General features: G+C 53.8%; 4 protein-coding genes across 4 annotated transcripts in view; 2 read left to right on the top strand and 2 right to left on the bottom strand.

The window, feature by feature from the left end:
- VOLCADRAFT_96023 (uncharacterized protein) overlaps window positions 1-2,244 on the bottom strand; it is a gene marked incomplete at both ends in the record, with an annotated part of 3,910 nt that extends 1,666 nt beyond the window's left edge. The window contains 3 exons of the mRNA XM_002955037.1: window positions 319-1,083; window positions 1,216-1,715; window positions 2,212-2,244. Of these exons, the coding sequence (XP_002955083.1) occupies window positions 319-1,083; window positions 1,216-1,715; window positions 2,212-2,244 (1,298 nt within the window). The remainder of the gene's footprint in view (window positions 1-318; window positions 1,084-1,215; window positions 1,716-2,211) is intronic.
- A 794-nt stretch (window positions 2,245-3,038) lies between these two features.
- Window positions 3,039-5,498, top strand: jtnpB5-2 (jordan transposition protein; the record flags this gene model as incomplete). Its single annotated transcript, XM_002955097.1, has 6 exons — window positions 3,039-3,290; window positions 3,357-3,392; window positions 3,532-3,680; window positions 3,802-4,221; window positions 4,342-4,777; window positions 4,908-5,498. The coding sequence occupies 6 exons, from the start codon at window positions 3,039-3,041 to the stop codon at window positions 5,496-5,498; spliced, it is 1,884 nt and encodes a 627-aa protein (XP_002955143.1).
- A 761-nt stretch (window positions 5,499-6,259) lies between these two features.
- Window positions 6,260-7,707, top strand: VOLCADRAFT_106665 (uncharacterized protein; the record flags this gene model as incomplete). Its single annotated transcript, XM_002955096.1, has 4 exons — window positions 6,260-6,676; window positions 6,802-6,945; window positions 7,021-7,617; window positions 7,660-7,707. 3 exons carry the CDS (start codon window positions 6,260-6,262, stop codon window positions 7,135-7,137), a joined length of 678 nt encoding a protein of 225 aa, XP_002955142.1. The 3' UTR covers window positions 7,138-7,617; window positions 7,660-7,707.
- Window positions 7,708-12,442: 4,735 nt separating this feature from the next.
- VOLCADRAFT_96020 (uncharacterized protein) overlaps window positions 12,443-15,312 on the bottom strand; it is a gene marked incomplete at both ends in the record, with an annotated part of 13,507 nt that continues 10,637 nt past the window's right edge. The window contains 2 exons of the mRNA XM_002955036.1: window positions 12,443-12,616; window positions 13,281-14,183. Of these exons, the coding sequence (XP_002955082.1) occupies window positions 12,443-12,616; window positions 13,281-14,183 (1,077 nt within the window). The remainder of the gene's footprint in view (window positions 12,617-13,280; window positions 14,184-15,312) is intronic.

Raw genomic sequence — 15,312 nt, 5'->3', positions numbered from 1 at the left:
GAGTACTCCTTGCCATTGTAGGTGTAAGTATCCTTGCTGGACTCGTGCTTGCCCTTCGGCGGCTTGCCAGAGGCTTCACCGACGTCAGCCATTGGGAATGTAACTCAGTAACTATTCGATGAGTCCTCAGACAGCTTCACCTAAAGTTTCTCAGGACCACCTAAGGTCTCTGCTAAGGTTTCGGAGCTGCCGTACATCTAAGGCGCCAAAAAAGGCCATCTAATATCTATAGATATTAGCTAGGTTTAGTTTCTAAAGGTTCTCATAAAAGTTAAGAAGTTTAGTCTTAGATGACTTCCAACCCTACTCCTGAACCACCTTGCCACCGGAGGGTACCCTCCTGTACCACCCTGCCACCGGAGGATACCCTCCTGTACCACCTTGCCACCGGAGGGTACCCTCCTGTACCACCCTGCCACCGGAGGGTACCCTCCTGTACCACCTTGCCACCGGAGGGTACCCTCCTGTACCACCTTGCCACTGGAGGGTACCCTCCTGTACCACCTTGCCACTGGAGGATACCCTCCTGTACCACCCTGCCACCGGAGGATACCCTCCTGTACCACCCTGCCACCGGAGGGTACCCTCCTGTACCACCCTGCCACTGGAGGGTACCCTTCTGTACCACCCTGCCACCGGAGGGTACCCTCCTGTACCACCTTGCCACCGGAGGGTACCCTCCTGTACCACCTTGCCGCCGGAGGGTACCCTGCTGTACCACCCTGCCATCGGAGGGTACCCTCCTGTACCACCTTGCCACCGGAGGGTACCCTCCTGTACCACCCTGCCACCGGAGGGTACCCTCCAGTACCACCTTGCCACTGGAGGGTACCCTCCTGTACCACCCTGCCACCGGAGGATACCCTCCTGTACCACCCTGCCACCGGAGGGTACCCTCCTGTACCACCTTGCCACTGGAGAATACCCTCCTGTACCACCTTGCCACTGGAGGATACCCTCCTGTACCACCTTGCCACCCGAGAGTACCCTCCTGTACCACCCTGCCACCGGAGAGTACCCTCCTGTACCACCCTGCCACCGGAGAGTACCCTCCTGTACCGGGCTTCTGCTTCCGGGCATACCCTTCCAGAAGGGGTAAAAGAATGCCTAGTTAAGCCCCCCTCTCCATTTTTGGCCCATAACCTTTCTGGTAGCCATCAAACAGGTCCTTTTGAAATCACCAACTGATGTAGTTTTCAGAGTACCCTCCTGTACCACCCTGCCACCAGAGAGTACCCTCTTGTACCACTCTGCCACCGGAGAGTATCCTCCTGTACATGTACCACCTTGCCTCCGGAGGGTACCCTCCTGTACCACCCTGCCACCAGAGAGTACCCTCCTGTACCACCCTGCCACCGGAGGGTACCCTCCAGTACCACCTTGCCACTGGAGGGTACCCTCCTGTACCACCCTGCCACCGGAGGGTACCCTCCAGTACCACCCTGCCACCGGAGGGTACCCTCCTGTACCACCTTGCCACCGGAGGGTACCCTCCTGTACCACCTTGCCACCGGAGGGTACCCTCCTGTACCACCCTGCCATCGGAGGATACCCTCCTGTACCACCTTGCCACCGGAGGGTACCCTCCTGTACCACCTTGCCACCAGAGGATACCCTCCTGTACCAACCTGCCACCGGAGGATACACCGACAGTATCCTAGCACGGCAGGAACGTAGTAGGGAATCTCCGGCAGGTAGGCCGAGATGTAAGCTACCTGGGTGGGGTGCCATGGTGAGGCACTTAAGTATCATGACTACTTGGTGTTCAGAGTTCAAGACTCCGCTGCCGCTGTCTCGGATTGTTTCGTACGGGTCTATGTATGCTAGTGCTTGTTGCTGGGTTGGACTTCTCCCTGCCTCAGCGAGGACTCTAAATTCCACGCTTCCGCAAAGCCAGTAGTCCGCCCAGGTGAGCGACTGCTACAGTTTCAGTAGCCCCAAACTCTTCTTGTGGGGGCTTGTAGAAAACACATGAGTCTGCCAGCCTCTCCATGGCAAGCAAGGATGCTTCCATTTGGATTCAGCTAAACATGGCAGTGGCCTCGGGGCGCCTCTTGTTTTTCATGCAGCTGCAGCAGCCAGGGATGGTGTTGGGCAGTGGGCTGCAGCAGGTATGTGGCCATGTCAGGCTGCACGCCAGGTTTTTGTACAGGGGCCAGGGCTGATAGCTGAGTTGCTGAACAGGTGTTGAGTTGTTTGTCGTACACGCACATATGTTCGTGTACGGCACTTGGCGCAGCTCATAGTATACGCACACGTTTTAGAATAGATACAGAACCTTTGGAGGCTGTGACAACAATTTAAGTTGAGGTGTCGTTTATTACAGCATAGGTTTAGGGAAACATTATAGTATAATAGTATCGCAGTCTTAGGTTCGATTCCAATACAATACGCGAGATGGATTTCAATGTAAGAATAACCTACATGTGGATACCCTAATAAAGGGCGCCTACCAATAGAGGTGCATGTGAGAATGCAGAGGTCGAAACGTGTGTTTGAATTTTCATCATGACCCTTAAGAATCCCACATTTTTTAAGGCTTAAGAATGTAAGCAGCAAAAAGAATTTCCTGAGAATATGACTTAAGAATGAGTGCCATACTTAGCGAACCTATGGTAAGAACGGTTAAAACCGGCCAAAGAGCAGCTAAGTATGCTTTAGGCAAAGAATGAATAAGTTGGCCTAAGAATGTATAAGAACACCCCAAAGAACGAAAAGAATACATAAGACTGCTGGCCCTAAAGAATGCTAAAGAATGGTAAAGAGTGGTTTTATTTCTTAAGAATGAGACTTAAGAACGAGTGCCATACTTAGCAACCCTATGATAAGAATGGTTAAAACCGGCCAAAGAGCAGCTAAGTATGCTTTAACACTAAGTTGGTCTAAGAACGAATAAGAACACCCCATAGAATGGAAGAGAATACCTAAGACTGCTGGGCCCCAAAGAATGCTAAAGAATTTCAAAGAATGGTTTTAAGATAAACGGATGCCTTACGAACGTTCTTAGAACGTTCTTAGAACGGTGTAAGAACGTTCTAATGGTTATTCAATTTTATCAATTTGGCTGGGCTAAGAACGAGTTAAGAACGTTCTTAACCCCCCTCCGTGTTTGTAGGGACAAGTACAACTATCCCGGAGCATGGACGTGGCTGGACGGTGACGACCCAATTAGGCTGCCTGCCAGTGTGCTGAACCCCATCTCAGATGCCACAGGACAGTCTATCACAAGGACAGCCAATGAGCCTCTGCCAGCAGTACGGACAAAGGTGGAGCTCGTGGCCATGACTCCGGTAGGGACCAATGTTTGTTGTGCACAGGATAACACATGTAAATAACTTTGGACACTGCCAATGCAGGTGCCCACCCATGGTGGCGAGGTGGAATCTGCACCAGTAAGTATGGGGTGTTACAATGGAGGGAAAGAATGGGTGGCGGACCTACCAGTATCCAGTGTTCCCGTCATTATGCACTATAACCCTGCACCAGACAACTCCTGCAGCATTCACGTCTGCAATCGCCTTTGTCATGCAGGCGCTGCACCACCTTGCCCTGTTGGACCTCGACCACTTCAACACGGACCTGGGCCTCCACTACGACTCCATGCATACGCTAGCCAACAGCTCGCGTGATCTTTTCAAGCTTGCCATGGGTGGCGCCCGGGTGACTGATGCCGTCCGCCAGTGAGTATGTCCAGAACCGTGAGTTGCTTTGCAGTGCAGTGAAGTGAGACCGTCGGTTGGGTGACACAGCAAGGCTACCTTAACAAAATTCATTTGCCGGCTGTGCACATCACTCTTGCAGGCATGAGCTCAACGTCAACAGACGGACGTGGGAGGGGACGCCATGGTTGACACCCAGCATTGATCGGATGGCCTCAGCTGTGGGATCGGTGGCAGCAGTCATCCCCTCAAGGGACGGTGGCGGATCACGCCTGCGCAGCCTCTTCAAGCCTGGAAAGAGTGTGAAGATGCACACATGGTGCTTTCTTGCTAGCCCATATGGAGCCTACATCTTTGGCCACGCCACTGGAATCGGTTCTCCTCAGCTTGAGGTGATGCTGCAGCTGCTCTGCAGCGTGTCCTTCCTGATGGACAAGGCCGTGCCGCGGGAGGACTGCTTGCCAATCCTCCATGGTGTCGCTCGTGCCGTGACACTGATGGAGATTCACCTGCCTTCCTGCAAACTAGACATGAAGTTGCATCAGCTGCTGCACCTCACGGAGTGAATTGAACACCTTGGGCCAAGTTTCACAACCGTGATGTGGGGCTACGAATCACTGTGGAACCATTTGGTGAAGCTGATGAAGAACAAGCAGTACCCCGAGGCTACCTGTATGCGCAGCTGGATACATAAGGAGTCGGTGATTCTAGCTGCTGAGAGGTTACCCGAGGGCCTCTGCACTTTTGAACCCCCACAGGACACCGTGTCCGCTGGAAAGTTGACCCATCAGCAGAAGGCATATTGGACGGTCACTAATTCCACCGGCCCCAGCGTTGACACTATCTCCGGAAACGCTGCAATAGGATTTAAGCAGGCACGGTGTGAGACCCTTCCGGAAGGCTTCCTCCTGGAGATGCATGAGACTTACCTGCACCACAGCACCGACTACTCTGATTTATTTGGTGTTTTCACCGCCTGGCTGTGGGAGCAGTGGACTGATGACACGACCCCGGGGCCATTCCTGTCCGACTATCTTTCACACCTGAGGCTAAGGACCCATTCAAGAAGGACGCTGTTGCACCGGGACAGCCATGGCTCTGTGTCCATGCGGAGCAAGGTGTGAAACCTGGTGTGACTGCCCTGTGATGCATGCCTGTCTTCATCGCTACAACTTGGTAAATACACTCACCACCTTGAGCGACCATGCTGTACCTATCTGCTGGTGTGCCTCTTGCCTGCATCTGTAGGTGCTTGCCAAGTGCTGCCTCAGTGAGCTGTGGTGTCAAGATGTGTGGGTGCAGCCGGGTTTGCTGTTGGGGTCAAAGCCGGTCAGTGGTATACATCTCGCAGGCAGGTTCTTGGAGAAGCTCGTGGCCATCAAGTTCAACAACAACGTGGAACTCACTGCATTCGATAGCAACAAGCCTAAGACATCACAGGCCTGCTGGTTCATCACCCGGAGATGCAACTCCAGCGACAAAATGTGGGCGGGGAAGGTGCTGGGCTTGTACCGCTACAGGTCACCATTGAACAGGGATAAGTTCGATGTGGTGCTGGAGGTCGAATGGCATGCTCCCCTGCTAGGGAACAACAGTGATGCCGAAGTTGCAGTCGACCAGTTCATGAATGTCCCCTTGGTGGATGCCAGGGCTGCCAGTGTGTCCAACACAGGCTCTCGTTACTACCTGGCTGAGGATGTTGCGCCTTGCCGGGTGCACATCTTGCCACACCCCAGTAAGCGGGGCGCCCTGTGTGTTCTTTCAAGAAGCTACAGCTTCATGCGGGTGGCTGGCTGGGAGGCCCTGCAGCCACAGACCCCATGGGCGAGGTCACGGTAGCAGCACATTAATATTAGCGCTGCAAGACCTCTGAATCCCTTGTGGCTTGCTCTTGAGGGGCAATCGTTAGTAACACATTGGTGGAGTGGAGGGCAAATCGTGGGGACTGGTGGGCATGGTCACCCAGGCCCTCGAATGGTCGGACCGTGGCCTGGGCGGGGCTTCTCAATGAAGGTACAGCTGATGGTATGGCTGATGGATAACCGAATGAATGTTGTGCACAGGGACGTATTGGTGAAGTAATAGGTAATGGGAGTGGCACATTACTATGCAAATCGACAGAAATTGCTTGGGGCCCGTTCCATACGTTGACTGACTAAATCCTTCGTTGGATAGTTCATTGTTGGGGCATGTCTGCTTCGCTTGTATACTGGGGCGACTTCCTGGTGCCAGCCAGTACTAGTTTTCGAAGGGCCTTACCCGCGGGTCCAGAGCAGTAGGGGCCCTCATGGTCGGTCTTGTGGATGATTTTATCACTATGAACTTATTTCAGAATACAGGACTGACTCTCTGTTTCCTGCTTGAGCTATATATGGAAGGGGCAAACCACTGTAACTTGTGCGTGTTTCTGCTAAGTTTTCCGCACTGTTGCATTCTCAAAGCCATTCTTTCGTAAAACCGTCATAAGAATGCTTGAGACTGGCATAAGATCATTCTCAGCAGCACCAGCATTCTCAAGCCGTTCTTAGCATTCTTAGTGTTCTCAGGAACATTCTTTAGCATGCTTCCATTTTGGTAGGGAACTAACGCGTGCAGTGTCTATGTATGCAGGCCACGCATCTGAGGAGGAGGAAGAGGAGGAGGAGGAGAACACCAAGGCCAACGAGAAGGAGGTCAAGGCCAAAGCTGTCGAAGATGATGATGAGGGCAGCCCACCCGTTGAAAACATCCAGCCGGAGGCAGCCCCCGACAATGGCACAGAGCCTGGACCCAGCGGGGACAACAGGGACGCTGGGGCTGGGGCTGCTCTGCCAGCTGTTCACCAGGGCATGTGGCAGGCCCTGCTGGACGACAATGACAAAGAGCTGCAACACTACACAGCTGCTGACGGGCACCTTGCATACCTGCAAGAATGTGACCTCGTGGGGAAGACCAAGGGCTGCTTCCTTGTTGGAGCATGTAAGAAGAAGGACATCAAGCCCGAGGCTTTGGGGGCTGGATTACTATTGGGCGACCTGGTAAGCTTACACGCTGTCTGACAGGCGGTCTGCTGTGTGTCTGTATGTGTTTGTACCCTAACAAAGAACTTCCGTCTGCATGCTTGTAACTGCCGCCTGGCCTCTTACCCCCTATGAACATACAGGATGACGAGACCGCTGACGGCTGCACTGATCTCCTGGTGATTGGCCGCGCCATGGCAGTCATCAAGGACCTTGGCACTGTGCACATTCCCCCGACTGGCCAGTCCTTTGCACTAAACGACCGGCCACTCCGCCTCTTCCAGAAGGTAAATCAAGGTTGAGCTGTGATAGCACGTCTGCATCACATGTGTTGACTTTGTTCTGGTTGCTTCTGTCTGCAGGTGCGATGGCCCATTGTGGGATTGCTCGCAGTCAAGGGCAAGATGACCGCAGTCCAGTGGGCCATGAGGACCACTGGGCTGAGCAAGAAGCAGTTGGATGCGGTGGACTTGGAGTGATACACGCCCTGTTAGGAACCACCTTAGGTGTGGGAAGTGTAGGCGGTGTGTGGGGCTGTACTTGGCTATTGGGCTGTCCTGTCCATGCGCCTTGTTGCGAGCCCCTCAGCATAGGCCTTGTGATCGCGTTCAGGGATCCATCATAACACTCATTCATTTGGTATGCTGCAGTACCATATGCAGTTCCAGCATGGATTGAGCGTGTGATTGTAGATATGTTGTAGGTATAAGTGCTGGCATGGTGGACCTGGACCTCATATGTGTGTCTGCCCGAATGGGAAAGTGGTCTGCTGTGAGAATCGGGCTCTAGTGAGATGGTGGCCCTAGGTTTTTGTTGGGCATACCTCTGTTTGAAGGCGCCCTTAAGAACGGTTTAAGAATGCTGGGGGACGGAATGCTTGAGAACACTGTAACAACGCTTGAGAACGCTGCAAGAATACTTGAGAATCCTGTGAGAACGCTTGAGAATGCTGTAAGAACGCTTAAGAATGGTGAGAGAACAGTGTAAGAACGGTGTAAGAACGCTTAAGAATGGTGAGAGAACGCTGTAAGAACGCTGTAAGAACGCTTAAGAATGGTGAGAGAACGGTGTAAGAACGCTTGAGAACACTGTAAGAACGCTTAAGAATGGTGAGAGAACGGTGTAAGAACGCTTGAGAACGCTTTAAGAACGCTTAAGAATGGTGAGAGAACGGTGTAAGAACGCTTGAGAGTGGTGAAAGATTGCTTAAGAATGCGTGAGAAAATGGTTTGAGAATGTCCTTGAGAACGGGTAAGATCGCTGAGAACGCTTGAGATTCCCTGCAAAGAGCGCTCTCTTGAGATTGCTTAAGAACGCTTGAGAAGGCACAATCTTAAAACATGGCAGATAAGAGCGTTCTCAGAACGCTCTTAGGGTGTGTTCACATGTAGTCCAATGGAGAGTCTGATTGGGAGTCCGATTCGGGGCGGCTTTCTGAATTGTGTTCACATACGATTCGCTGCACGGCAACTGGAATCGCGGCTACGCCCCATCACCCAAGGCAAGCCAGCATTATCTAGGAACAGAACAGTATAAGTATCGTTTCTATGGCGAAATTTATCACCAGGCTTGTACATACATAGCTGCAGGAGTTCGTGAAAAATGCTCGGTGCGCTTTGCGTGAATTAACAATTGGAAAATGTTCCTATAGTATTGTAATGGTAATTATGAGAAGCGGTTTGTTAAACAACTTTGATTTGAGAAAGAAAACTGTGAATCACGTCGAATCATACCCGAAGAGGCCCCCCCGGACCCCAATTCCGATTCGGGTCCAATCAGGTCCAATTCAGAGTCCAATTCGCATGAATCAACCCTGATTCGCCCACATGTGAACACGTCCTTAACAGCGGCATCAACTTGTGCTTTATATGGCTTAAGATCGCGTTGAGAGCGCTCTTAAAGCGGTTTCATTTTGGTAGGGCTGGCAAGTATACAGCATAGCCTAAACAAGGTCAGGTATAGGCTGTCATGTAAACAGCATCACATATTACGTGATGCCTATAGCGGTCTTGTAATAGGCACTCGTGTACACACGCACCTGTATAGGCACCAGGGTTCGACACCCCGTACGGGGCCCGTAAGTTTTTGGCCTTTTTTCGGTATCCCCGTACGGGCCCGTAGGACTTTACAGTGGCCCCCGTAAGGATTTTGCAGCGTGAAGCGCCCCCGTACTGGGCCGCCCCCGGACCAGCCGAAGGCCGGTTACGGGGGCCCCCGTAAGGATTTTAAGGATTTATAAGAGGCCTTACGGTACATATTCCCATGCTTAAGCTGCCGAGCATGCTTCTCATGCTAACGGCGGCTGGGCTTCCGGGCATCCACTTCAAGTACAACCAGTACCGCTATTTCGTCATGGCTATGCGCGTTCTGAGCGAAGTCATCCTTGCCGCCCAGCTTGTTCGAATCCGTGAAAGCCCATTCTTTAGTATTATTTCAGATAGCAGTACGGACGTATCGGGTGAAGATCATGTTGAGGAGCAGAAGGGATGGGCGGCCGCGGCGGCCAAGGCGCTTGGCTTTCACTGAGTGTGCCGTGTCCCCGAGTGTAATGGTTCACGAGAAAATAACGAAAATAACGATTTACAGGGCAAAAAAATGCAAAGCGTCACTTTCCACAGCGTTTCAGCCAAGGACAGTGCCCCCGTAAAGGTTTTGTGGGGGTTACGGGGGCCCCCGTAAGGTTTTCGGCCGGTATAGGAGCCTGGTACGGGGGCGCCTCCGTTAGGAAAATTTGGGAGGTACGGAGGAGCCCGCAAGTTTCAGGAAGGTCAGTGTCGAACCCTGATAGGCACTGTTGTTTACAACATCACGTGTATACCTATCTGTATACCTGGGGAAGGCAGGGTCTGCCGGGTGGCAGCCGCAGGATGAAAAGATATGACCCCCTCTGTCCCACCCATCATACATGCTGCGGCTGCGGAAAACATCCGAAAACAGTCTTTCCTACCAGCGCCCGAAACATTTTTGGAATGAGCGAAATAACGCTGAGTGCCCAGCAGCTGAAGAAATCGGTTTGCCGACTTCTGGTGGCCAAAGGGTGCCCTTCTGTCACTGCACAGCGCTATAATTCTCTCGTACACAGCGCTTAAATGCGTCGCTCCCTCCTCCTAGTTCTCTGTTGTGTGCTTAGCTGTCTACATCTATCAGCGGCAATAGCCACTGAGAGGGCTAAGGCTTGCGGGGCGCTGCCGTATCCCCACCGTTCTCCTGAACGACACGGGAGTAGTGTCTGAAGCGCCATATGAAGGCGGCGGTAACTGTTTCGCGCTGCAAGAAGTGCTGCTGCTTCTGCTGCTACTGCTGCGGCTGGTACTACTACTGCTGCTGCTGCTGCGACTGCTGCGGCTGCTATACAGCAGGCCGGTGTGCCGCACCAGTAGACATTGCGCACTTTTGCCAAATCAGCAAAACTTTTGCAAAATGGATCTCCGCCTCGTAATCCCATCGCCGTTTCTTTCGTGGAACCTTTACTCCAGCGGACGAACAACCTCGAGCTCGCAGCTGCAGGGGAGATTTGCGGTTGTATCCGGCTCTTCTCCTACGAACCATGAAGCAGCGCAAAGTCGCTTGCGTCATTCAGAGGGTTGCGAAGGGGGTCCAATCCCCCAATCCTGAGGGTGGGTACTGGTAAGCCATCCTCCCATCCTGGCAGGGCAACCGTCCCCCATCGCCTATCTTAAGGGCCGGTGCTAATTCCATCCCTCCGACAGGGTTCCCATCCTCATCCTACAGCTGGAACCCCCAATCCCATCCTGCCAGCCAGGGTCCCATCCCCATCCCTTCAATCAGGATGATTCCCATCCTGCAGATGTGTTCAGACCCGAAAGCTGTCAGCCAAGGTCCCATCCCCATCCCTTGAGCTGGTGCCACAAGTTGTGGCCCACAACCCTCATCCTGAGATGCCAGCTGCAAGCCTAACACAGGTGTTGTAAACTTAATCCTGTAACGTGTCTCATCCTTCTTGAGTCGGGTGTAACTCTTAACCAAACTGGGCTGGCCAGAAAGCATGAAAAGCGAAGTCCTATACATTACACACATAGAGCACCCGTGAAATTTCGCAGGAGGATTGCACACATAGGGAGCTGCCGTCTGTGTTCGTTCCGATGCAGACTGAAGCGACAAACGCTCTTTGAAGCGGATCTCAGGCGAGGGAGGCTGCTTGGGAACTCCCAGCACAGAAGTCAAGGTATCTGTTTGCACACTGGCTATTAATGCACATAGCGCATCCTAACGGATGAAGCAGAGTTATGTTGGATGGTTGGCCACAACAACAAATCATGATGGTGTGGTTAGTATGGCAGAACAAACACGGGTGTTCTGTCAAAATGTCCATGGTTGGGAACGCGGGCTCAGGCTGATGATAAAGGAAGGGGTGAGCCGATGGTTCACTATCAGCACAGCTGGTCAGCTGCACAGTCGGGCACCAATATTTCACGTCGGATATGCCAAAGCGCTATGACAAACAGTCTGATAAGCCAGGCGTTAACTTCGACGCTGCGCTCCTGAAAAGCATGAAGACTTGCATGCAGATCTGGTAATTCTAGAGTTACCAAGGTGGTCTGTTACAAATGGGGGAAACCTGGCTATAGATCTGGGGTTCCTCAATGTTGCATCGGAAAAAGGGCCCTAATAATAGCGCACTTTGCAGTTTGCCCCCACTCTCAGTGTCACAGCTCCGAGCTACTACTAATAGTATGCCAGCTCCACTTGCTTGTGTCATGCTGGCAGCTATCCGCCGCCAGCGGTTAATTACTACCGGGATCTTCTACCCAAACCCAGTTTCCCTGCGCTTTTGCCTCTCGTACGCCGAGCTGATCTCGGGCCCTCCTCCAAAAGGCCAGTACATAGTTTTACCTCCGTGCCATAATATGCACTTCACCATCAGCCAGCTAGACCGGTAAGAAAAGCAAGGCCCCGCCTCATTCGTTCAGGGAACCATTCATGCAGTAGAGCTTCCGTACAGTGCCGTACCCATCACCGGAATGCACGTTTATATCACGTACCAGGCCTTCAATCCGATTGGCCGACTGCGGTTCCTGTCAAGGTGTCTGTCGAGTCGGCCGAGTCAGGTCGGTGGTTAAAAGGTGCACAAAAGTACCCCTCACATGCCTCCAACGATTGTCCACGTCTGTCGCTCCGACAATTACGGCCTCTACGGCCGTACTTCCCGGAAGCATCTGCAAGCTGCCGAGTTATTTAACTGGAGAGAGCAAAAGCAGCCGCCGGCGAAAGGGTCTAGAAGGAGGAGACACAAACCCCGCACTGGACTGCTCAACTACCAGCTTAGCCACTATATACGATGATGCATGACATCCTCCGCGTCCCCTTCCCCTTTCTTTTTGCACCCCGTGCTCGCCCCGCGGTTCTCATTAACACACAACCAAGTCATCCCCAGCTGCAAGACTCTGTAACAATGTTCCAAAACTAATACGTTTATACATAAAATAGGACGTGTAAAACGACCACAGGGAAAAAGAGAGGAATAGTCCTGCCTACCGGTGAGTGGTCTCTAGAAGAATCTTCTGCATGGTCTATAGCTATAGACCAGATATCTTTTATTTGACCAGATCTGGTCAAATAAAAGAACTTCCAAATTTTCTGGAGGTAAAGACGGATCGGGAAACCTCAAAAAAGCAAACCCCTTATCTCGCTGCATCTCATTTCGTCCTCTGTGTAGTTGTACTGTTCCTAAGAGCTCCAGGAACCCGCATCCATGTAATGCATCCTGACATGTACTGTGCTGGTTTCGAACACGGTCACTTAATAAAAAAACATTCGATATTATCACAGCATATGTCGTGCAGCAGAGCCTGTCATCATCGCCGTCGCCGTGGGCGCCCCCGGCCGCGTAGGCGACCCAGAAGGCTGGCTGATCACCCCCGCCGCCGTCGCCACACCCTTGCGGCTGCTCATAAAGCTACTGCCTGGCCGTTCCTGAACCGTCGACAGCTCCGCAACCTGTACGGCAGTATACGTCATGTAACCGAGTCCGTACGTCGTTTTTTGTATGCATATATTTTTTGTATGCTGACCAGGAACTAAGTTGATGTGCCGTTGATCCGCTAGATTTGGTTGGATGCTGGTGGTGAGTTGCCGAACCCAACGAATACATTCTGAAGTCGGATGGGGTGACGGATTAGGGTGCCCCTCTCGCAGGGGAGAGCAGGGACTGCCCCGGGAAAGGGGCCGCTGGCGAAGTTAACCACCCTGTAACAACATACATATACGGACGCGTATGCAGGCGTGTATGTACAAAGCGCTCGTGAATGGTTTGCGTGTGTGTATTAGGTGTCCCCGAGTAAATATGTCACACCTCGGGGGTGATGTTCCTCTTTCCTTCCAAAGTAAAGCCTGACACACACTCACACACAACATGTAACGTACCGCCCCACTATCCCGCTGCGGCCAATAGTAGAGAGCCCTTCTCCAGTCGCTGACAGCAATAAAGCCCCTCGAGAGGTGATGTCAAGAGTGCTACAGCGCGTATACATAAACCACCCCAAGTAGTACAAGCCGTACTGTACGACAGCTACTGCTCTGCACAGTTATTAATGATGCAGAAGATTCCCATGATGCCCTTCCCTTTTCATACTCCCCCCCGCCCCTTGCCGCCACCCCATACCTTGAGCAAGTGCGCCACGCCGATCCTCCCAGAAGCGCCGTACACCCGGGAGCCGCTGCCGCCGCCGCCACCACCGGCCTCCCGCTGCTGCGTCGCCAACATCAGCCGCCGATGCCGTGCTGCTTCAAACTCCGACAGCCACAACGCCGTCGGCACCTCCGTGTCACTCGAATGATCGTCGCTGCTGCTGGCGCTGCTAACATCCACATCCTCGTCCTCATCCTCACGTCCGCCCTCCTCATCGCTGTTAACCGCAATGCTATTCTGAAACCCTGATGATGCAAACGCGGAGCCCGTGCTGCGCGTCGGCTCCTTCAAGGCGGCATGGCCTTCGGCGCCCGCCGACGATGGATCGTCGCCGCCGCCGCCGCCACCGCCGTCGGGCCCCGCCATGCGCGTTTTCGACATCATCCTCTTGACAGATATTCGCCGCTCCAACCGAGCCGCAATGGAAGCGCTGCACACCAACGCGATCTCCGGCGGCGCGCTATCGGGTCGCAGCAGCATGCGGCCGCTAGTGGTGTGGCCGATGGCAGGGGTGGCAGTGGGGGCGCCGCCACTGCTGCCACCTGCGGTGGCAGCGGCGGCGGCGGCTGTCGCCGCCGCCGCCGCCGCCGCTGCCGCGGCGGCGGAGCCGCCGGTGCCGCTAAAGGCAGCTGGCCCTGCCGCAATGGACTTGGCCGAGCCGAGGGACGCGGTGATCGTCCTCGCGTGGGGGAGTGAGGCCCGGCCTGCCAGCGCCTCCAATGCCGCCGCCGCCGCGCCGCCACTGCCGCCTCCTCGGATTGGGCTCGAGTCGCTGCTGGCGGTTGGCTGTACTCCGTTGGTCGACGTGTTGCCGTACGCTGCCGGATCGGAGCGCGGGATGATACGCGAAGCTTCCATGATCCACGTGTCTCGTTCCTGGCAGTTATGGGCAGAGTTGGAGACAGTTAAGGGCAGTTAGAGACAGTTGGGGACAGTTACGGGCAGTTAAAGACAGTTTGGGACAGTTACGGGCAGTTGGAGACAGTTAGAGGCAGTTGGGAACAGTTATGGCCAGTTGGGGACAGTTAGCCGGTCAACGTATCCTCCAAAGACCGAAGGGGGGAAGGGAGGCTCCTAAGCGGAAGCCGGACATGACATATACTGCCACAGCCAGCAAGAGCTGTTCTGCGAGTGCCCCTGCACTCACAAATCCTTCCTTCCACATCCCCAATACAAACCCTAGCGAGATACTGGTGAGCTCCACTAAGTCCCCAAGAGCCGATTCAAGCCCCAAACTGGGAGTGTTGATGCTTAACTCCTCAGCCCTCCCTCCAATGTCCTCAGTCCTCGTCCGTCTCCAGCTCCCGAAATCGGGCCCCCCCTGGCTACACGCCTCCGCGGCCACCCCTATGCCCAGCTCCATCCCTTCTGCCCCTCCCCGGCCCCGTCTCTCACATCCAGAGGCGACTGCTCCCGCTCCGCCCAAGTGCTCTGGTCCTGCGAACTCAGCGGTTTTGAGAAACATTATAAAAAGAGGCGGCCCGTGTCGGTGTCAAGGTGCGAGTAGCAGCGAAGGAAAACCTTTTTTTGTATCATCATGTGTAAAATGATGACATGAACATGTGCGTACGTGTGAGTACGGGAAAGGTGATTCCTGAGGCCAAAACGTCCGAGCGCGGAGGGTCGGAATGGGAAGAGAGATAGAGAGAGGCCGCAGCGGTGAAGCTGGTGGTGGGCCGTACACGTAAATGAGTGGTATTTCCCATGCCTTCCTGCTCAACTAACAATGCCCTCCCTAATGCCCTCCCTAATGCCCTCCCTAATGCCCTCCCTAATGCCCTCCCGCAATGGCCGCGAGTCGGCACGCACTTCCCCACCTTCCTCCCTCCCTCGCCTTCCCTCCTTCCCTCCCTCCCCCGGTGCTAGCGCCCGGGCCCCCTCCCACCCCCCTGCCTCCACTACTACTCACATCCACGGTCCAGGTGTTTTGCCCAAAGGTACCCACACGCACGCCCCGCTCCGTCCACAAGGATACCGTACAGTCGGCGGAGCTGCTAACCAGAAA

This window comes from Volvox carteri (assembly GCF_000143455.1).
Source record: "Volvox carteri f. nagariensis unplaced genomic scaffold VOLCAscaffold_48, whole genome shotgun sequence".
Taxonomy (NCBI): Eukaryota; Viridiplantae; Chlorophyta; class Chlorophyceae; order Chlamydomonadales; family Volvocaceae; genus Volvox; species Volvox carteri.
The sequence above is the reverse complement of the archived record's forward strand: the minus strand, read 5'-3'. Positions and strand labels throughout refer to the sequence as shown.